At 40.8% G+C, this 24,210-nt stretch overlaps 1 protein-coding gene and 1 non-coding gene across 3 annotated transcripts in view; one reads left to right on the top strand and one right to left on the bottom strand.

Moving 5' to 3' along the window:
* Positions 1 to 24,210, bottom strand: part of LOC120572135 (meiosis 1 associated protein) — a 39,826-nt gene that overhangs the window by 3,509 nt on the left and 12,107 nt on the right. For both annotated transcript variants that reach the window (XM_039821278.1, XM_039821279.1), the window contains exons 5-8: positions 6,564 to 6,719; positions 6,303 to 6,462; positions 879 to 1,020; positions 17 to 80 (exon numbers count right to left, since the gene is read on the bottom strand). In XM_039821278.1, coding sequence (XP_039677212.1) covers positions 17 to 80; positions 879 to 1,020; positions 6,303 to 6,462; positions 6,564 to 6,719 — 522 coding nt within the window. The remainder of the gene's footprint in view (positions 1 to 16; positions 81 to 878; positions 1,021 to 6,302; positions 6,463 to 6,563; positions 6,720 to 24,210) is intronic.
* Positions 22,465 to 22,536, top strand: trnaa-cgc. Its single transcript has one exon. It is a non-coding gene; the product is annotated as a tRNA-Ala (tRNA).

Below are 24,210 nucleotides of genomic sequence, written 5' to 3'. Positions count from 1 at the left end.
AAACAGGCATATGGACCTGAGCCTCCAGCTGTGGACCTCTGTGCCGGCTCCACCTGCAGCAGCAGGAACAAGTCACGACTCTGAAAGAGGGAAAAACAAATCTCACATCAAACACTTCCATTCATTTGTATTGCACAGAGGAGTACTGAGAATGTCAGATGGTGCAAAAAGCAACCGAAAGAGCCAATCAGGGGATCCAAGAGTGATGGAAATAATAATTTTGTCACTCAAACATGGTCTATATTAAACTTAGATTAGAATGTAATCTATGAACTTTTATAGATTTCAAAACAAAAAAATGAAGTTGTCACGGGAGACTTTGGTCAATTACTGGCCACTTCATAGAGAGAGAGTTCTTATTGGCAAAGAAGGGATAAGGAGAACTGCAGGAAGAGGTCTCACTCTACTCCCAATTTTTTTTTTTTTTTTTTTGCATTCTACCCACTGCAACTTTAAATGAATGAATCTGAAAACTTTTCACGGACCCCCCCTGGCAGAGTGCCACGGACTCCTGGGCGTCCTCGTACCCCACTTTGGGAATCACTGATTTAGTAAATTATTATCACAAGCTCTGTAGCATGAATGTTTTTACAGTGAACAATTTTATTTTACTTCTACTAGGGCTGTCAACAGGAATAAATTATCGTCATGGGGAAAAAAACGTCGTTAACAGCTTCAAAATTTCGATACATTTTCGATTAATCGTCCAGCCGTAACTTCTACTGTTCTATTCTACTCTTGTAAATAAGATTAATCCCCATAGGATTGTGTCAAAAGGCTGGGAGGAACCTAGTTTCTGGTCTAAATTGTAAAGAAAATGGTCACAAGATGAACAAACAGTGTTCATATTCACATAACATCCTAACACATCCACACACCCTGAGTGCGTTGCAGAGAGCATGGAACAAGTTGTGGTTGGTCTCCATTTCATCCCAGTCCAGCTGCCAGCAGGTGGTGGGGCGGATCACCAGCGGCAGGCCGTACAACACACTCTCACACACTCCGTCTGCACGCAGAGTCCTAGAGTGCGTGTGCGCACGCGCACACACACACACACACACACACACACACACACACACACACACACACACACACACACACACACACGGTTAGCATGCAGACCTTTTTTTTCCATAGCAACTCTCTCCAATCAAAGAAAAACACTCTTTACGTCATTACGTGTCACCACTGGAAGTGTAGCTTAAACATTTTATTTTTCACAAGGAGCACAGTGGCCCCCTACTGAAAATTTTAGGGGCGCAACCAGAAAATTTAGGGGCACACACCGTAAATCAACATACCAACCAAATATTCACATTTCTACTAATTTCCACTATATTACTAATAAATACTTTGATAATAGATGCAGAAATTACAATGTGCTGTTTCAAATTCAGTGTCACGTTTGAAGATGCAACATAGAAGGTACCATTGCTGTCATGACAGTAAACAAAATATTTAAAAAATATACCAACTCTAGTCTACAATTACAATGAATTCACCTTAAAATTAAACATGCATTGTTTAGGCTACTACCCTTAGGGTTGGGTACCTTTCGCATCTGAACCAATATTGGTACAGATACCTGAAATTATGTTCCAGTACCCAACGGTACATTTTTTCGGTACTTTCCCTCTGTAATTACAAAACAATTATTTCAGTTGTAAAAATAATTCCAAACCTATTTATCATATGTACTTAGAACATGTTATTTTATTAGAATATGTTACACTCTAAAGAAATTAAACAAAAATAAAAATAAAACCCCTCCCTCTCTCCTCCCAAACCCGTCCCTACAACCTATTAAATTGAATAATTATTTATTTCTTACTCACTGTAACTTTTTTAGCCTTATTTTCATCATGACCGTTTTTAATTGCGCTTTAATGTTTCATGTAAAGCACTTTGAATTGCCTTGTTGCTGAAAGGAGCTGTAGAAATAAAGTTGCCTTGCCTTACACCCTCAGCCTGTCAGTCAGTCACCAGGGCACAGCTGCACACTGTAGTTCCTGCTGCTTGTCTCAGAGGAAGTGTAACGTCAACAGCACCGTGACTGTTTTTAATATCATATAGCAGAAAACGCTGTCTGCGTGAAGTTTTTAAAAACTGTAACCATACTTGAAACCACTTTATCGGCATCACTCACTGTGACTTCAACAAAACAGCCGACGTAGTTTGCGCCGATCGCAACTCTGCGTGTGTGCGAGTGTGTGTGTTTGTGTCGGAGCACCGCTCTCTGTCTATTTTCAGAGAGGACAGATAAGCTTGCGCTTACGCGCTCAGGTACCTACGTTTCGACATTTAACGTGTAAAAAAAGGGGGCAAATGTACTGGTCGCACATGTGCGACTGGATGTAAAATTCAGTCGCACACTCTCAAATTTTGGTCGCAAAATGCGACCATTTGGTCGCAGTCTGGAGCCCTGTCTAAACTCCTGGAATAGATTTAAGCAGTCTGTATGCAAACGCACAACAAATCATCATGAGCAGAGAATGACATCATCCCTGCCAAGAATAATTTGTTAGCAGTGTGACCGTCCTCCAGCTTTATTTAAATGTCACTGCTGTAAATCATGACTCATCAGTATGTAAAGTGTACACACAGAACATTTGGACCGACCGGTATGTGTAACACACACACACACAGTGTGTGTTTTAGAAGGAATGATTTAAGCTTTTAAAAATGGTCGCCCCTTGGCATACATCTTGGTTGTGAGTGGCCAGAAATCTTTACTGAAGTAAGCTGAGCTCATCAGGATTAAGATTACTAAGCATAGTATGTTTTATTCAAGGCCCTGTTTTGTTTTGCGATGGTTAGGTGGGATGATGGAAGTGTTTTGTATATACACTATATGTGTACATGGTGGAATAGTCACGGTTTGAGAGTTCAAAAGGAGGAGCCAAAAGCAGGAGACCAGGCAGGCAGGTTGGCAGAACTAAAAGCAAGCATTAATAACCAAAAGGCTGAATCCAAAAAACCAACAACACTAGAAACACTTAACACTACAAGATACACTTACCCCTTTTCCACCAACAAGAACCAGGTGCTGGTTCAGAGCTAGAGCTAGTGCCGGTTCGGAGTTGGTTCGACTGACGAGCCTACAAAGAACCAGTTTGCTTTTCCACAGGCTAACGAGCCAGCACAGAGCCAGGTCTTACATCACTGTATACGTCTCATCTTTCGCAGTAACGTTAGCGCGGCGGCGCCAAACACACCATCAACAATGGCGGACGTTGCTTTGCTATTGATGTTCATGGCTTTGCGGACCTACATCGGCATCCAAACTTGGCGGATCCAGCGTGTTCGCGCGGCTCGCCTTTATAATGCAAGAAAGCAGCTTGTTTCCTCCTCTGACCACTGCTGCTGTTGTTAAATCGCGTCCATCGTGTTTATCTGTTAATTCAAAAATGGCGGTCACAAGTTTCTGTTCGTCTTGTTGGTCACGGTAACCCTGGCCCAGCAATGATTTGGTGTTACTTAACCCTTGTGTTGTCCTTCGGGTCCCAGTGACCCGAAGGACCACACAAGGATTATGTACTTCCGTTTACTTTGTTGAGAATTGCTCTCTAAATCCTGTTTCTTGTAAAGTAAGTAAAGTTTATTTCTAGAACACATTTAAACACAGTTTAAGCTGACCAAAATGCTGTACAAACAAGAACTAAGGTGCTGTATTAACCCTTGTTTAGAGAGCAATTCTCAACAAAGTAAACGGAAGTACATAATCCTTGTGTTGTCCTTCGGGTCACTGGGACCCGAAGGACAACACAAGGGTTAAGAGCCACTTTTACTGGTTCGGAGCTGGTGCTTTGGTGGTCGAAAAACAAAGAACCGATTTGAAACTAGGCTCTGGCTCCGGACCAGCACCAGCTCTGCCTTGGTGGAAAAGGGGTAACTGAGAGCCAGGAAGAAACGCAGACAACCTGACACTGAAACAAGAGAACACCAACCACAAAGGAGAGTGGTAACGACAGACAGGTGACATGAGGGCTGACGAGGAACAGGTGAAACACATCAAGGGTGGGGCAGACAATCACAAAGGCGGGAAAACACACAAGGCAGGAAGTCAAACAAGAATATGACACTTGAGAAGAACCTATAAAATAAAACAGGAAATAGAACAAAAGCCAGGATCATGACAGGAACATAAATATATGCAAAGGAATGTGTGTACCGAATTAATAAGTATAAGTTGCTTATTTAACATGTTTTGTTTTATTGTATCAAAAATAGTAAAAGGAAGTGGGAAGCAAGGAACACAATTCTTTGTATGCATTTAAAAATACTAAAACGGGCTTAAACTGACAATTCCTGAGCTATTTAAAATGAGTGCACCCTCAGAATAATTTTCAATTTCTTTTTGCCATATTATGCTTGTCCTGTTAGGAAATATATAAAAGCTTAGGACAGTAATACATATATTGTGTAACTGAAAAAACTTGTAAGTCAGCCAACCATCATTTGTGTTAGATTGTGTATAAAGAAAAATTCATATGTATACAATTACTTAATTCAATACTTTCTTTTGAGTTTGTTGGTTAGTAGAATGTGTTTGCTGTGACTGATAAAACACTTATTGTTTTTTTTTGTATTTCTTGTAGCCAGTGTTACGTTCTGTTTATCTTGTGTTCAATCCCTGTCCTTTCCTTGGTTACCACTGTTACCATGTCCCATGAGTTTCTACTATATGAGAAGAACAACATTCCCTCCCAAACAAGTTAAGGAAACTTCTCGACTTTCTTTTGAGCATGGAGCAATGCTTCAGCCCAACTCCAGTTATTTTGAGTGTTTTCCAGCAGAGCAGAACAAAGCAGACTCAGATGTGATGGGATAGTTTTATCTAAGAAATATTCCACTACTCCCTGCTGTCAGAATGGGGCCATTCATAGACACGCAGGGTTTTACTGGCCACATTACATGCGTACGGCTGATGGAGCATGCACGCACACACACACACACACACACACACACACACACACACACACACACACACACACACACACACACACACACACACACACACACACACACACACACGTGCTTCATCTCTCCCTCACTCCAACAAGGAAGCATGGATGTGGCTGGGATGATGGTGAAGGCAGACATCAGATCTACACACTCCCTTTAAGGTTTAAACTTAATATAAGAGAAAAAAACATGTTCATCATGTCTTCTGTCGCAGATTTTGTACTCAAGTTCTTTCTTTTTTTCATTCATGTTACTTACTATGCAACACATTTCCTGCCCTCTTAGCAGCCTGTGGTTTTTAAATCAAACCACTTTTAACTAGTTGTGTGAAATAGGCCTGTGCAATTAATTGAATTTCGAGTTTTTGGCTCCCAACGATCACCAAAATAGTACAATTGAGAAAAAAACGATTATTTTGCCATGTTCTGTTTTGCAAGAACACTTATTTTGTCTTGTGTTCTGAATGACACGCGCATGCGCACATTCGCCCCGGTCAGGGAGGCAAGTCGTGTGCATATCATCAGCTGGAATTAAAAAAATCTGCGCGAGTAAAGATGGCAAAAGGAGGACAGCCACAGCAGCGTTTGGTGAGCAAAAAAGGCAAAACCAACTCCGTTGTCTGGGAACCCAACGACAGGACGTCATCACTTGTGAAGTCATGAAAACCAAACAAACATAAGGGCGAGTACAGCAATTTCTCCTGAGGCAGAGTGACAGACAGCGGTGGAAGCCTCTAAATCTACCATGTGAAACCATGTGAAATATATGACAGCTACAGTCGCTTAGAAGATAGCATTATGGGCACAGACTTTGATGAATTTACCATTTATCAGACCCCAGATGAGACGAAGAAGCTAACGTTAGCTAACCCTGCGGTCCCTCCACCTTTGACAGCATTTCGTTTTATTGTTAAACTGTATGTAAAATGAGCGGTGATGTAAAATTGTTCATTAGCTGTGTAACATTTATGTGTGATATGTGTAAAGCTGAACCGACTCACAGTAGTAAAACAGATTTGGTTCTGATTCAGACTCTTCCTGTGAGAGAAAGGACACTAACATTATATCCTGGAATGTCATTTTAAGATGTACTGTATGATGCTTTTTAGAAACGATTGCAAATACCAGAGGTTAATGAGTAATCGTGATAAATAATCGTGATTTCAATATTGACCAATATAATCGTGATTATTATTTTTTCCAGCAGCCCTAAAGGAATGCATATTTCAGCACAAGTATTTTGTTATTCCTTTTAAGTGAAGCTCAAAAAGGGTGTGGCTAGATCTGAGTTGAAAGCAACAGAAGGGGACTTTTTAATGCATCAGCCCCGTGTCTTACTTGATTGCTTTCAGTTTCCGTGGCGGTTGGCTCTGATTGGCTGATCCCTTAGTGACAGGCAGGAAGTCCCGGACGCTCTCGGTCTTCACTCCCAGGTTGGGGTTAAGGGGGATGAGGGCGGGGCTTATCAGACGCTCCTGCATGTCACACTTCACGCATACTACACAGGTGACAAATGTCATAAGAAAGTGTGAAAAGACATCACATATTACTGTACTACTGTACACAATACTTCAATATGTTTGTGTCCAGTATCTGTACCTGGAATGGGATTGTCCAGGGGGCTGGGCAGCAGGAGGTGGAGGTGCTCCCTGTCTCCACCCTGCTCTTGAAGCCACGCCTTCAACACCATCTCCATGGCAAACGTGCTGTTTTCCACCCGCTGCAGGTCGACCTCCGTTCCCAACATCAGAGAGTCTGTAGACGGACACACAATATTTGGATTAAGGGTCGACTCTGATGACAGACCAGCAACAAGCCAAACATGTTGTTTTCCAAATCCATGTTTTACACAGACATCAGTTGCAAAAAGTACATTCCTAGGAGGGAAAATTAAACTTTTCATTTATGACCACTAGGTGGAAGCAACATTCAATAAGTTAAGTTTACAGTACATGGCATCAGTGACTTGATAAGACACTGACGGCTCTTTGAAATTGGTGTCATCTGAGGGGTTTAAGTGTCTCTGGATCATCCAAAAACCCTCTTAAGCTTGACTGGATGAGAAGGCCTGGCACTGATTTCCTGAGGGGAAGAAGTTGGGCTGCATTTTGGATGTGAGACAGACTATGCAGAGAAAGAGCAGACTGTATAGTGATCTAAAATCTGCTGCTTTTCTAGCTATTTTTGAGATGTTAATGTAAATCACTGTCTCTCTTCTCTCATTTTAGGTAGGTACAGCACACCTTATCCGAGAGGACAGCAAGCAGCAGATCTGCTCTCACTTAACATTACAGAAAAGACACCCCATGGACCTGCCTCACCCTCCTCTCCTTCCCTCTCTGTTCCCCCATTTATTATTGCAAACTAGACACAAACCTTACATAAGGCCCCTCTTCTCCTTTCCCCTCTATCTGGTGTTTAATAGTTAATGACCCATCAGGAGATAACTAATGGGACTAAAGGGAGAGGAGAGGATCAGGAGGAGGCCCTGCGAGAGCGAGGGCGGGTACAGATGGAGGAGAGAGGCTGACAGGAGGGGGGATAAGACCGAGAAAGAGCACAGGGGATGGATGAAGAACAGACAAAGTATTTAAACTCTTCCTGTCAGGAACTTTTAGAAACTTTAAATTCCTAGAATAAAATACGTCATTGCTACTTTCATCTATCAGAGGCTGCTACAGTACAGAAGCTATTTTTAGTTCCGGGCCAGTTTCCAAAAGTAGTAGTTCCAGAAATAAGTACTTCATCTGAGGGGAAAGAATTGTATTTGCTAGGTTTTTTGCTGATGGACGTTAGCAGGTCCCTGCTCAGTGATGGCGAGAAGGATGAAACAAAGAGAGAAGATTAAGTGGGTACCAAAGCATCTACTGAGAGCACTTCTGCTTTATGAGTCCTCCTGAAGTGAAAAAAGCACGTAAAGTCAAGATACTTTGCTTTCAATTCTGATACGTGCCACATATCACTTGCTCTTAATATGGATTAAAGAACTAACGGAAATTCTCTGATACTTTGGATCAGCAATAAAAGAAGAGGTGTGTCCTACTGAATATCAGCACTGCTGCCTTACTGGGCAAGACTGAGTGACTGCAGAGACCAAGTATAAAGAAGGAAAAAGGAGGAAGGAGCTAGGATCAATTCACATTAACCCAAAAATAGTTAGAAAAAGAGACATAAAAGTAAAAGTTGAGGTAAGGGGCCTTACAAGGACATGTACATTCAAAGGAAGAGGACAGAGAAAAGAAAGAAGGAATGAGTTCTTGCCTTTATGGAAACTGTAATGCAGAGATAAGAGAGACATCCTTGAGAGAACAACAGAGAGATGGAGGAACGAAGGGTTGAAGCAAACCAATCGCCATTCCCTCTGATAATGTCTGTCTGGGGAATAGGAATGGAGAGAGGAGGAGACAGAGTAAGTGAGAGATAGAGAAAAGAAAAGAGAGAAAGAAATATGGAAGTTGGTGTAGGGAAGAGAATGGAAGAAAGTATAAATTACACAGAGAAAGAGCAGGAGGAAGGAGAAAGGACAAGATGAGATAGGGAGGAGATGGACGGGTATGGTGGGTGATGGATGATGTCAGAAATGCTTCTACGTCTGTAATTAGACGACAAAGTATCTGTGAGAGAGAGAGATAAAGAGAGAGAGGAAGAGAGAAAATAAGGGGTATAACTCAGGACAGTCCACCGTGTGTGTGTGTGTGTGTGTCATACTGCTTTCCACAAAGCTGTACATCACTGACAGAGGAGGATAGGTGAGAGTAGTTAACCTCGAGGTGTGTGTTCAGTGAGACAGCGAGTAGCTGAAGTGATGCGATGCTGTCTGTGCCTCGCCGGCATGCTTATCTGACTCCATGAGGAATGTGTTTACACTGCTAAATTCTCTCCTTCTCAATCTTTGCAGAGTTCATTAAGTGTGTGTTTACTATAGGTATGCAAGATAAAAAAAAAAATCAATTACGTGTTATCATTTGTCCCTTCCGTCACTATTTCTCCGCGCCTCTTGGTTTATATCCTTTCTTTCTTGCCCTGGTCTAGAGATTAAGAAACTATTAAACGCCTGAGCCAGTGACCCATCCCTCTGACCTACAATGCTCCTGCATCTCATTAGCATGTCCTCTGTGTATGTGTGTGTGTGTGTGTGTGTGTGTGTGTGTGTGTGTGTGTATATACGTGAGAAGATAGAGTGTGACAAACATGCTGAGGTAAGGGTGCAGGGTGTCAGCTGGATCTTATTAAGTAGCTGCGTATGGTGTGTGTTGTAAATACAAAAGTACTCATGTCTCACGTTTAACTCAAACATGAATGCTTTAAAAATGAATAAAGGGAGATTACATACAGTAGCATACTGTATGGGCGGGGGGGACCTGTGCTGTTTTCAGTTATATCCTCTTTAACCACAAGGCCCGAAACCTCTACACTGCATCTGTTGCAACAGTTCAAACCGTTAGGATCTTAATGGCAGGAACTGAGTACCCGTTGCTGACTCATCACATCCCTGGAAACGCACATCCTTTAAACGACGGCCACTAATGCCTTGCCTGCTTTCTTTTACATTAGCATCTCTCCTCTGTCTACCCGTCTGATGATCGGAGAGCCTTTCCTATTCAGAGTCATTTATAATTGCAGATGTTGAGTGATGTTGATGCACACCTAAGACACAACAACCTTATGAATATTTTTTAGTTGATGTCTTTAATGGTGCTGTGCAGCTGCTAAATCTCTGCTTGTTGAAATACAATTTGAAAAGGGCAAACATATTTGTGATTCATCTCCACACACATTCACACACACTTACGCACACAAATAACCTTAAAACACAATGTGATTAGATGACGACGTAATGAGTTCAATTTTGCTGTAATTTCCCTGAAGACATCCTTGCTTTTTTTTTTTTTGTTAAACGAATGACAGATGAGCATTTTCAGCGAAGGTTGGGTTATTTTTCTCTCCTCTTCCAATGGGGTAGGGCTGTCACTTTTAATTTAAAAATCGCCTGTGGGGGAAAAACATAAATATTCAATCTGTAATGATGTTTCTAACTTCAAAATTGATTTCAATTGAATTTGACCAATGGACTTGGTGATCTGCAAGGAGAAATCTGGCTATGGCCTTGTATATCTCTTAAACCCCAAAGACATGAGTGTATCTGTTTGTTTTTCCACGACCAGTACTTATTTTTGGGTTGGTAATAATTTAATTATATATATAAATCATTATGGGGAGATATCTACATTCATTGCTTTCTGTAACAAAACATCCTTCTCCCTCAGTCTCTCCTTCTTATTGACCGTCTATTTCTTTTCCTGACCCTCAGCTCTCTCTATCCCACCCTGGCCTACGCTCAGTAATGGTTCCTTTTACTCTGTGCATTAGGAAGACTGCATTGTCCTCATGACCATCGACCATTGTAACATTAGCTTTTGTGGGGAAATTAGTGACAAAAGTGAGCTAATGCAGCAGAAGCGGAAGCAGAACATTACTCTACAACCTGTTTCCTCTTTCAGTTCATTTAGATATGGATCAGCTTTACCAGGTGCAGATAATGGACACTGTGCTGTATAGTGTAGTGAAGCTTTTAACAATCACGTTGTCCAATTCCAGAAAGATCGTGATAATGGAGAACTACTTTGACGTTCGCTGTATTACTGACAGATGAACAAGAAAAAAACATATTATTTTTTTCTTACATAATTATTTTTCTATTGTGACATTAAAAGGAAAATCACAAGTTGATTAGAATGATGAACCACCATTACTTGGTCCAGTTAAAGGTCTCTTCAAGGCCTTTTCATCCATTTGTAAGAACTTAATTTTTTTAAATATGGATTAGAGCATTTCACTAATAATATCCTTTCCAATGAGGTCAGAGGACAGACACAACTGAGTTGGAGCTTCTTTCTCAGTGATACTACAATACAGTGAACACTTACTGGGGTTGAGCTCTCTCATAATGCATAATTCCAGTTTATTACAAGTTGGATCAACTTGGCCATCGATTCTATTGGTTATGATAGCATTGTACTCACCAAGTTATCTCTTTCAGGTAATGTTATATCATTGAAAATAAGTTTGACTTATTGTTAGTCCATATTTGCTTGTTGATTAATTAACTTGTTGCTACAAAAATGACACCAGTCAAGTTGCCGTTTATATCCACATCTGTCCAGACTTACATAATATCTGCAGTGAAGACTTTAAAGCAATTTAATAAAAAGGTATTAAGTGTATTTTTTGGCAAAACATGGATGATTCATACGTCATGTGCAACCCGGCAGCAACAAAGATCTAAAATCACCACAGTTTCAAGGTGGACACCCAAGATTAGTGTCGCCAATTCAGTATCCGAACAGATGTCTCCCATTCTGTTCCTAAGTTGAATAATGGCCACAAAAGAGTTTTGCAGAACTTTATGATGTCATAGCGAAGTTGATCTTTGACCTTTTAGATATAAAATTTCAATTCTTTATCATTTTATCCTATTAGACATTTGTGTGAAATGTTGGCAAAATTAGCTTATGAATTCTTAAGTTATTGGCCAAAAATGCTTTTTTTGAGGTCACAATGACGTTGACCTTTGACAACCAAAATCTAATCAGTTCATCCTTGAGTCCTAGTGGATGTTTGTGCCAAATTTAAAGAAATTCCCTCCAGGCGGTCCTGAGATATTGCGTTCACAAGAGTGAGACAGACGTACGTTCTGACGGACAGACTTTAGAAACTTTCTTTCAATTCCTTAAGCAATTTTTATTATGTAATCCATATAAAAATATCCTCACTAAGTTGCCACCAATGTGTTAATTTTAAATGGGGTAAGACAATACTGTGATATTACATTCCCCTGACACAAACTTTACAAAATGTACACAAACATGAAGGAAACGTTGATGACTGTCTGTCTGTGGAATTTCCCTCTGATATCCATATTTAACGTACAGAGCAACATTGACCGCACACACACACTCTGTCATTGTCTGTCAGTGTGTCTGTTAGTGATGAATAGCTCATTGATGTAGTTTGAGACTGTGACAAATAGGACATTGATCATCTGGTCTGAAACACAGGCGCTCGACACACGAGCGGCCGCATGACCTAATTGCCTTGCAGTCACTTCTGATAAAGCCATGCGATCATAGAGACAATTAAAGCAGACGGACACTTGAAAAGGACAAGAGGGACGAGGGGGGCAGCAGCAGTTATCTGGCCATCATCACTGAGGAAAAAAGAAGATATATGGCGTAGGGCTGTGCTCGATTGAAGAAATTCTTAGTCGACTAACACTCATTCAATTGTATCGACTAATCGATTAGTTGATTTAATCGACAGATCTGGAAATCGGAGTTTCTCCTCAAAGAGTCATGCAAAAGCACCACTTTAATTCTTGTGTTTACCAGAGATGTGCTTGTACGTTTCTTAAATAAGTCATTCAGCATGAAAAAAGCGTAAAACATGACTAATCGACTAAAGAAATCTAAGTTGACTAAGACCAAAACGACCGATTAGTCGACTAATCGACTAAGAGGGAGCATCCCTAATATGGCGACACGTACTTGACAGAAGGTCAAAAAACGGGAAGATCCTTTTATGGCAGCTCATTAGGTTCGTTACCTCATTCTCCAGGTTTTGATTCTGTGCATATGCTAAGTCCCAGTGTATGCTAAATGAAAATATGTTTCGAAAAAAGATACTAATCACAAATCTGTCCAGTCAACAAACTAATATCAAACCAATTATATAAGCCTTGGTGGTTGCAGCCATGTTAATGCAAATAAATCACGTTACAGAGAGTTTGATCGTCAGACGGAGAGAAGTAAAGTGATTGCAAGAGATCAACTGCCTGGTTTCAAGCAGAATCTGGAAATAAAGTTAGATTGAAGAGAATGACATGGAGAGTCAGAGGATGGCAGCTGGATGCCTTCTTTGAAGCGCTTGAAAAACACAAGAGGACAGAGGATGAGAAGAGCTCTGCAGACAGTATTCATATGAGGTACATAAGAGAGGAAAGAAGGAAAAAGATTGAAAATGACACTTTTTTAAGAAGTATATTTTTTTGAGGACCTAACATCGTTAATTGTTTATTACAGTTGTACTGAATACATACAGTTATAGCTGAAAACAGTCCACTTTCTAGGAATTAACAAAAGCCCACACTCATGGTGACTCTCACGCACTTTTGAGAAAAAAGAAAGGAGACAAGGAGGAGAGATGATGGTGACAGAGCAGACCTATAAAAGAGAGCGCAGAGAAGAGATGGGAGCTGGGTGGAGAGATTGGAGAGGTGATAGCAAATAACAAACCTCTCAAAAGAGAAGGGAAGAATGACCTTGTTTTCCCTTAAGTGGCTTGAAAGCTGAGAGATGACAGAGACACAGTCCATCTGTGTATGCTCAGATACAGATAAAAAAAAGACAGGAACAGAGACAGAGACATGCACAAGGAGCGGTGATTTTGTCCTCTTACAATCTGTGATTAGAGAAATAGAGAGAAGGTAAAAGAGGAAATTAGAAGAAAATAGAGAAGAAATAAGAGATGGTAAATTGCTGTGATGTCTTCCAGTCAGCTTTTATGATCACACCACAATACTGAGAGTGCTATAGTTAAGGTCTTTAATGGCATCCACTTAAACACAAAAAGTTGCAAAAAGTCAGTCTTACTATTACTGGTTCTCATTGCGGCATTCAACACGGTTGACCACAACATACAGTATGGGTGCGTTCCATTTGTACTCGGAATTTCCGAGGCTCCATTTTGGGGCCTCTTCTGTTTAACATCTATTTGCTTCACTGGCTCAGATTATGGAAAACAACAAAAAAGTTACCATCGTTTTGCAGACGACACACTAATTTACATTACCAGGGGACGTTGTTTTGGGACTGAGTAAGCGCATTGAACAAATCAATGAATGAATATGCAAGAACTCAATTAAAGACTTGTCCATGCATTTATCTTTAGTAGACTCAACTACTGTAACGGTGTCTTTACAGACCTCCCTATAAAATGGATTTTAAATAATTATTAATTTCCCACACTGCACTGTAACTTTTATTCTTGTATTTTATAGCTATCACACTCTATTTGAGCTTATTTTATTTTCTCTTCAATGTCCTTTTGTGGTGTATCTTTTGCACTTTGAATTGCCTTGTTGCTGAAATGTGCTAAATATGTAAACTTACCTTGCCTTGATGAGTGAGAAATGAGCAAAAGAGTGAGAAGAGGAAGAGAAAGTGTGTCATTACAGAAGAGATGAGAGAGTGATATTTTAAAGGCAGAGACTGCATACATAGGAGATTAACTGATATTATATAGATAGCCCATTCAAGTGTTTGGACTAATTTTGGTGCTTGTTAAGACATAAACTAACCGCAGGCAAATTAAAAAGAAATTAGTAATTAAGTGTTTAATTGCTGTTTTGTGATGACAAAACAATCCCAGCAGATTAAATCTCTTTTGCAGTGAAACCACAGAAATTAAAAGATTTAGCATATTTGTAGCAACACTAGCGGTGTGGTTCTACGTACAGCAAAATCTGTCTTTCAGTAAGTTAGTCGGCAACCAATTTTGGTCCAGACGGAAGACTAGGGACACGTGATGAAGACAGGAGAGGAATATGGTTGACAGAACAAGACAGTGGCAGACAGATGCAGGTATAGTGGGAGAAGGGAGAAAAGAAAGAGTAACAACACTCTCTGGGTGTTTAATAGCTGTGGACCAATCCGAGGAGCCCTTTCCATATTTTTTTCTATACTTCTCTCTCTCTCTTGCTCTTTCTTCAAGCAACCATCTGTTGTTCTGAAAGAAAGAGCAAGAGAGGGGTAACTGAAACAGCTCTCTTGGGCTAAAAAAAATATGTACCTGCAAACTGCAACCACAGGAAGACTCCACCCTTTAATGCATCAGCTGGCTGATATTAACCTTTTAGTTTTCCGTTATAACTATGTCTGTCAGGCTATACTATGAGATTAGTTTTCTCATGACCTTCTGACAAATTGTTCTGAAAATGGTGAAACAGTAAAAAAGAATAGATTAAAAGATGTATATGGAGGCAGACTGACAGACAAACAAGATGTTAGGAGGGTTTAGATAAATAATATTGTGTATGCATGATGCGGAGCAAACAGCCATCTCTCAGTGTGGGACTAATAGGTTCCATATCCTGGTGTGAAGAGTGATACCGGTCTCCATCTGTACGACCACCTGCTGCTCAGCTAACGTCACACAGAGGTGTGAACAGCCTGACCTTGGCACCATGTGTGTGTGTGTGTGGCAAGATGAAAAACATGCACTCCTATAATTCATGCATCCTCATATAAATCCTGTAAAACCATATTTATATATACTAAATAAATAAAACAGCGAGAGAAAGCACAGAATTTGTCCTGATTTCTGCAATTGAATTTATGGCCAAATAATCTGAGTGTGTGTGCAGCGTGCTTCCTGTCTGTGTGAATGTTTCACAGTAGCTGTGCTTGGGTGTGTGCGCGTATGTCAGCAGGTCTGGGTGGGGTTTCCTTCCACTTTAACTCACCACACACTAAACTGAACTAGCTGACTGTGATGGAAAATTAAATAAATGAGAGATACAGAGAGAAAAAGACTGAGAGGGAGAGAGCGACCTTGGGTTCAATGACTGTAGGTTTGGTATTGTAATCGTAGCTGAGAAGGAAAAGTCTGGTGGGAAGTTGTTTTTACATAGAACCAATTACACAAAAATGTAGGGATGGTTTATTAACATCCCACAGGAGTTGAGTTTATACTTTAGTTTTCTGCACAAGATTGATGAACTGAGCAAGTCACAAATGCCATCAATAACATCCTCTAGTTACTCCCAGGGTAGCATACTACACAATCACGGTGAAATTACAGACTAATTAAAATCTTTAGATTTACTGAAGAGGGGATACTGAAAGAAATAATAACACCAGACAGTGTTTCCCTGTTGAGTTGCCGTGGAAGGATGGCAACAAAAAGACTCACATCAACTTCAGATAAACTTGAATACATTTGTGCACAGTGTGAGGGAATTGTATCCCTCATCACTTATGTTGAAAGTGCATTAGCAAAAATCTTTTAATAGCCAGTATAAACAAGGGGATTGATTACAGCAAGTATAACCTGTTGCAACGTTCCTATGGGCACCTGACTAGTGCTTTAAGACAGACTTGAAGAATTGTGAACCAATCCTTAGAAGGAATAGTTCATTTTACAATTCTCTTTCTGGCCAGACTGATCTCATGAAGCGGTGTATGTATGACACGCCAATTCATATGCCATTATTGCCATGTTATCAAGACGCATACTCGCTTTTTAGCATGTTTATCAACGGCGTTTGGCCTCCATTGACTTACATTACCTTGCGATTGAGTGTTAATTGACGCCGTAGCAAGTAGTATGAAACGCGTTTCCTAAACCCAACCCTGTTCTTCTTTTCCTAAACCCAACCCTGTTCTTCTTTTCCTAAACCCAACCCTGTTCTTCTTTTCCTAAACCCAACCCTGTTCTTCTTTTCCTAAACCCAACCCTGTTCTTCTTTGTTCTTCTGTGACGTTTCCTAAAACCAATCGTAGCCTCGCGATGACACGCCACGTGGCTTTAGAAAGTGCCGTGTATGTTTATGCTGTGATGGTCTAGACTGCCGTCCGCTGTATACAGTGTAGACATACACGTGGACAGCTCATAATGCGTACAGATAACACGGCACTTGGCTTTAGGAAAGTGGCGTGTATGTTTACGCGAAGTCATGATGTCATGTTGTTCTGGCGGAGACTCAGGCTATGTTTACACGGAAACGATCTGAAGAGAAAACGCAAAAGTGGCGTTGCGTTATCACTTTTTATTCTGCGTTTAGACGAGCGTTATGGAGGGGAAATCTGCGTGAAAAGTGTGTGAAATTCGATGTAGTATGCACTCCAGGTGACTAGGTGGCACTGCCACACAACACCACCAAGGCACCCACCTGCGTAGAACATTCATTCTACTTCTCTCCTTAGTAGCGCGAAACCAAAACATGCCGGCGCCGAACAACAAAAGCTTGTCTGGAAAGACGAGGAGGTGGAGTTGCATGTTTGTCTGATGATGACCGGCACGATTGACCGTGATAAGCCACAACACAGCACCCACGGGAGCACTACCAATACCCTGAGCCTCGCGGCCCTTCAGCCGCTGCTTGAGAGCGAGAGGCAGCGGGCAGAGGAGGCTGAAGCAGACCCTCCTCTGCCCGCTGACCTCTGACCTCTGCCCGCTGACCGCTGCCACTCGCTCGCTCTCTCTCTCTATTCATCCGTAACGTTGTCACCTGCTCTGGCTCAAATGAATAGCCTACATATCGTCATCGAACTATAACAACCTTATCCACATTGTTGAAATCACTTAAATATTGAGCCATTACATTGAAATTCTAACAGGAGCCTATAATTTCTGTAGCCTACTCCGTAACAACAGACGCCTTTTTCTCGTCTCTCTCCACACCTCTGTCTTCAGACTTTTGCGTTTGGACTTTATGCGACGGTGGAGCGTTTTTAAGATTTCCACTCTGGAGGGTGGTTTCACTTTTTTGCGTTTTTAAGCCCCAAAAACGCCGTCGCTGTTTAAACGAAAGGCACATCCGATAAAATATTTTTTCGTTTTCACCCGAGAGCGTCATCGTGTAAACAGTCTTTTAAAGTAGATGAGAAGACCAATACCACTCTCATATCTGTCAGTTAAATATAAGGCTACAGACCGCAGGTTAGCCTAGCTTAGCATAAAGACTGGAAACAGGGAACCGCTAGCCTGGCTCTGTCTGAAGGTGGCAAAAAACGTTTTTGGCACTTCACAGGCGATTTTATGTGCAGGACTATTTACAAACATTTATGTTTTTCTTGCTAGCAAACAAAGTGATTTTTTTTTTTACAAATTAGAGTAGATATGTCATAAGCGAAACAATACTTTGAGCCCCAGTGTATGACTCTATTAATCAGTTTTTTTCTAAGATTAAGGCTTTCTGCTCTTTCGGGGTCAGGTTTCAGGGACAGTGTCATTTAATGTCCAGATGACCACAGTTAATACAATCCCAGTTGCAAGCATTCCCTCTGCAAAAGCCTCTATAAAAAAACGCCATGGTTGTTGCTCTGTAGGTCTTTACTGCCTTTGGAGTGAAGCAAAACTGAGGGGAGACGTTGCCTCTGGGGATCGATGAAGTTTCACATTATTATTGTAATGTTATACAAGAAATAGGGCTCAGTGTGAGTCCTCAGGATGACTTGTCCCACCCTTTTATAAATCTTGGCTTTGGGCCAGTGAATTATAATCCTCCTCTCAAGGGACACAAATGTTCAGAGTCATTATTCTTGCGACTCAAAATGGATTTGTGGGATGTATGCTGATCCAAGTGCAACTGTGTGTGGCATGGAAATGGCTTAAGTGTTCTGCAGAAGGCAAATAAGGAGAAGGAAAACACTTCTAAACAATGAGAGCATTACATATTCAAGGTGGCAGTCACAAAGATAAAGCACAGTACTGCAGGCAGTGTAACAGTTAACATGATTACACAATACAGAACACCCACAATCTATGGCAACATGTATATATATTCAATTGTGATCTGATGTAGAGTGTATAGACTGAAAACAGGCTCCCCTCAGTGTGTGTCATTTTTTATCTTTGCAACATTAACATGCTAAACAGTGGCTGCCTAACATATCTTTATTCCATGTGTAAAGTTAAAGTTAATCAAAGATTTCAGCTACCTAAACACTACGTTTCACAGTTGCAGACTGGTATTAAAGTAGCATTTTATTTAATGTAGTTTAGATTTAATCTAAGCAGACCCACTAAAATAAATCACAAGCGGTTTAGGCAGAGGAGTACAATAAATCCAGGTTAATACATCATAAATCTATGGTAATACAAGAGAGATAAAGTTAGAAGAAGATAAAAGCTGAGAGGAAATGAAAATACTTCACAGAGTACGAGGGAGGAGAGAGTTGGAGACAAAAAAGATAGCTGGGAAATTCTCCTCCTGAAATGAGATATAGGGAAAGAAGGAAAAGGGAGGCAGCGGAGGAGTAGAAAGTAATTAAGTAGCTGGAGGGAGAAGAGAAGGAACAAGGAAAAGGTCCTCTCATCTCTCTGTTGCGCTTTGATGGAGCAAGGCAGATCCCGTGAAGCAGAGAATGTTTCAAAGAAAAGTGAAAATGATATGGGAAAATGACAACGGTGAGGGGACACACACACACACACACACACACACACAGAGTGAAGATGCAAAAAGAGACACTCAGGAGTCACTCATTTATAGCCATATTTGTACTCAAGCAAATGGGACACACAAGAGTTTACAAGAGTTTACAATTGGTCAAAAAACAGACATGCACGCTCAGTTACATAAACACAAACACACATTTCTCTCTCTCTCTCTGTCTTACACACTCCCTCTATTCCTTTCGTCTTAACTACAACAACTGTCCTGTGTCCCGTGTAAAAGCTCCTTATCTCTCGTACAAACAGGACAGACAGATAGGAAAAGAAAAGATGAATCTGGATGGGAAGACACTGAGCTAGTGCTGTGGGCAGTTTGGGAGGAGAGAGAGAAAGAGAAGAAAAGGAAGAGAGAGAGAGATTGCAAGGAGAGGATTAGGGGAGATATAATGGGCTCTAATCCTTTTCTATTGAGAGACGGATCCAAGAATTGCTGATGGGGTGTCAGTTTGAAAGAGCTATTTGTCCAAGATATGAGTCTGCTTTTAGACGGCTTCTACCTTTAGCTCAAATGTCTCAGGAAAAACAGCACTCAAGATTAGCTCTTTTTTTTATCAGTAAATGTGGTTTTATGAGCAATTGTTTGAACTCCAAATGACAGACAACACTGATAGCATTTACATTTCAATGACCTCTCTATAAGTCTAAGCAAATCCTTTTTGACGAATAAGATTTGATTACTCATTTCTAAGTAACTCCATATCTGAGATCTCATCCCAAGACCACTGGATTGGATTTGTAGTTGCCTAAGAAAGGAAAATCCATTCCTGAATTTGCCTATTTAAGTACTGTAAAACAAAGAGTACTGTAGTATGATTACTGCTCCCAGGTAGTAAGGATGAAAGTGATATACTGTTGGGGGATATTTCACCAGTACATGAGAAAGATATATACATTTTGGTTTTGAGTTTCTATACAGACAATATGGCTCCAGCAGCTAGCAACATTTTAAAGAAAATTAATTTAAACCGAATGTAATATGATGATTTGCAATTGCACAGTCACATGTTATGCACATATACACATTAGTTTTACATTTTGCAGTCCTGGTAACTTTTGAAAATTGATCAAAGGTCAGAAACAATAATGGGATGCCGGTTCTTTTCAAAAATCTATCAGTACATTTTCTCATTTAAAGAGCCACTTATCTGTCAGTCAAAATATCACACTTAGATGGAGGGGATGTAGCTCAGTGTAGCTTCGCATGTATGAGGTCCTGGGATCAATCCCTAGCATCTCCAACTTTATTCATAATGTAAAGCTTCTTTAGCATGTATTGGCAGAGGAACATAGTAACTGGGTTAAAGATGCACATTCAGATATGAGGATGTGGTTCAGAGGTAACATGCAAGAGGTCCTGGGTTCAGTATACACCGATGTTGACTGTAGAAAAGCCTTGAAACTCCTGGAGGAGCACACTGTCTGCGGAGCCCAAATGTGTTTGTGTTGGTGTGTGGATGAGAAAATAATGTTTACCTCAAGGCTCAGAGCTAAAGTAGAGAAGCAATACAGGAGGTTATTGATGTGAGATGAATGGAGGACAGATCAATGACAATAATACACAACCTCCAAAGGCAATCCAGAAAAAAAAAAAAAAACGAATAGAAGAACGGCTGTCACTTGAAACCTGGATTTTGGGATTAAATATACGTGGATGGAATGACTGTGTTGTCACTTTGAGAAGCATTTGCAAACTAGGTATTTGAATGAAATAAAAGCTTTGACAAAGCTGAGAAATGATATGAAAAAGACTAAAACAGTTTGAATGAATATCTGTCAAAATAAGATGTTGAGGAAACCTTTTTTGGCAGCTGTTTGGAAGGGATTTAAAGGGAGTTTTTAGAAGCATGCGTCACAATGTCATAATACTGCAACAAAAGGGTGAAAAACACACAAATACACAAGCACACTTATTCACATACATATTTGAATACTATGTGAAAAAGCAATGAATATCAACAAATATAGACAGTGGCACACAAAATGTATGCACAGCAGAGCTCTACTTAAGTACTACTACTACTTTGACATCTATCTATAAATTGCAGGAACGTCTTTCTGTCTGTGTGTGTGTGTGTGTTGTGGGTGTTAAGCGCATATCTCACGAACCGTTAGTCCGATGGATTTCAAACTTGACAGGTGTCTTGCTACGGGCACGAGAAAGTGCAGTGCCAATTTTGACGTTGTATGGATTAGAAATGCAAAAGATATCATTAAATATATAGGTAAAAGAAGCACACATTGGCTTTTGCCGCTCTAGCTGCTGGCCACTCCCCCTCTCACACTGAGGACCAGAGACAGAAAGCAGCGGAGCTTTGGCAGCTAAAATGTGGCATACACTTCAGACCCCAAAAAATGTGCAAAGTTGCACTACTTTGGACTGTCTTTGACTTTGAATAAACAAACGTCAATTTACGAATTTAAGGAGGTTTCAGAATCCCACACATGCAAAGCACAACCACAGATAACAAGTGCAGACAGAGCGTGATGCCAGTTATAGGCAGGCTATCTATTTTATAAAATGAGACGTATCTGTATGTGTGTCCGTGTTTGGGGGAAGGTAACCTGCACATCAGCAGACACCAAATGCAGAATGCTTTAGAACAGCGGGAGGACTCTTTTCTTTTTTGAGAAAATCTCAGAGTTGAACCGGACAGATACATCAGTTTTCATCAGACTCACCCTGGGTCGGGTTAATTAAGTCGCCAAAATACCCCCACGAATCAAATCCCCTACTTCCCCGTTAACCGTCAAGCCACTAAACCTGTATGGAAATGAACATGTCTGCTGAAATGTTAAATTCGTTAACGATCCAACACGAGACATCTCTCTCTCTCTCTCTCTCTCTCTCTCTCTCTCCCTCTGCGTGCAAACACACACACACACACACACACACACACACACACAGACACACACACACAGACACACACAGACACACACACACACACAGTCCGGTTCTGGTGGTTGATGAACGATTACATTCTGAATCTGCAGCGTTCTCTGTCAGGTAAATATAGTAGTAGTCTACAATAGTCTCTGATGTATAAGTAGCCTACACTGTAAGTCAGTAGGCTATAAAGTGGAGTTGCATATTAAATGGTTTGGGGTCCTTCTGTAAGTCATTTGGGGTACAATTTGGTTTTGATGAATTCTACAAGCAGCAAATACCACAGGCCAAGTAATTGTTCCAAACATTCACGTTTTCAACGGGCACTGCACTAGTCAGCTAAATTGTGCACAGGTCAGGATGCCAAGCTATCAGCAGTACGAAGGGGATGTAGCTCAGTGGTAGAGTGCGTGCTTCGCATGTATGAGGTCCTGGGTTCAATCCCCAGCATCTCCATTTAGTTAAAAAAAACATGCAAAGATCAGCACAGAGAGCTGATAGGATAACTGGATTTCACTGGAATTGTCATGTGACATGTGAAATTGATTGACCAAGCTGAATAGAAGATAACGTTTAAAGACGCAGTACAGTTAAAGTTTAGGTACTGTTGGATATGACAGTACAGGCAAATGCAAAAATTATTACTGTAACTTTGCATGAAGATGCTCTGGACCTAAAGAGGAAATTTGCAACAAGAATTTAATAAGACAAGACCACTGACAACTCTAAGACTTGTTGCTTCTTTAAAAGCCTTATAATTTGAATATCGGCTCATTGGTTAACATGATATGGAAAGCAGACAGCTTGAGGGTGAGGTGGAGTCGTGGATTGGTGGTATCTGACCAGCTAACTCTGTATCTTGTTATGCTGTTTGGGTTTAAGCAGGCTCTGAGAGACAGAGAGATGGACAGAGATGGTGTTCAGAGGAGAGGCCAAGATATTCATGGGAGACACTCAGACAGTAGTAATCTATCACCGTAGCTGCTCCAGACGGTGTCTGTGCACGTGTGTGTCTGCGCACACATGCATGGCTGTCTGTCACAGTGGGTGTCCTCTAGTGCTGACGATGACTTTGCAAAAAATAACTCTTCTTACTGCCAAAACACATGCTTCTTTTTAGAATTTGTGATTCTGCCTCAAGAATAAATATAAGCTTTGTCTGGTGCGTGTTTGCGTGAATGTGTGTATATAGTGTGCCAAATCAAGATCATAGAGGACACACACACACACACACACACACAAAATGCAGTCTGGCAAGTAAAAAGATATTTGGGTTTCAGCCTGATGCCAGCACCACAGTCAGCCTCAGGTGATGTCACCGAATCTCCTTGGCCTCAATCAGGCAATGAGCCAGAGGACATCCACCTACCTACTGATACTGTTATCAACACCTGTCTGTCACTGTTCCTCTCTGATCTTCCTTTTTATCAGTCTGATCTTCTCTTTATTTTTGTATTCCACCCTTTATCAGCATTTCTCTCTCGCTCTGCTCCAACACAATGCTTATCTCTGTGAAAAGACAGTTCCCTGGCCCCTCTCTCTTCGGCCTCTCCTCCTTCACCTATACTTCTGTCTCTCATCATTAAGGTCTGACCATTTTAGAAAATGATGGCTGTAAAGCCAACAGCTGTGAAACCACTAATTAACTGCATCAGCAGAAGGGTCAACAGAGACTAAATACAGTGTGCCAAACTTGAAAAAAAGTTACTCCCCCTCTGGGACAATCAGTAACAACCTTGGTGTGGCCGACCATCCTAGCATCCCCTTTAGGCCGGCCAGTGTTATTTTTAAAATGCATCATTTCCTCTACTTCTACCAAACTCTGACCCCAATTTCATCTTGGGGGATAATAAAAGAAAGACCCTTGTGTGGAAGACCCACATCCCTGGGGAATGCCCAATGAAAAAAAGCTAACACTTATAGACCATACATTTTGTCTGCAACAGTTATTATCTGTCTGACTTTTATGACGCAGTATCTTATGTGTCTACTATGTGGCAAAAAATACAGTTATAACTACTAGTTTTTGCAAAAAGTGGAGATAAACAGACAGGAAATGCAGGGAGAGAGACATGCAACAGCACTGAGAATAGACACTACTCTTGGGAAACAGTAATAGTCCATGTTTGA

The sequence above is a fragment of the Perca fluviatilis genome, chromosome 14 (genome assembly GCF_010015445.1).
Source record: "Perca fluviatilis chromosome 14, GENO_Pfluv_1.0, whole genome shotgun sequence".
Lineage (NCBI taxonomy): Eukaryota > Metazoa > Chordata > Actinopteri > Perciformes > Percidae > Perca > Perca fluviatilis.
This window is presented reverse-complemented; position numbering and strand designations above follow the sequence as displayed.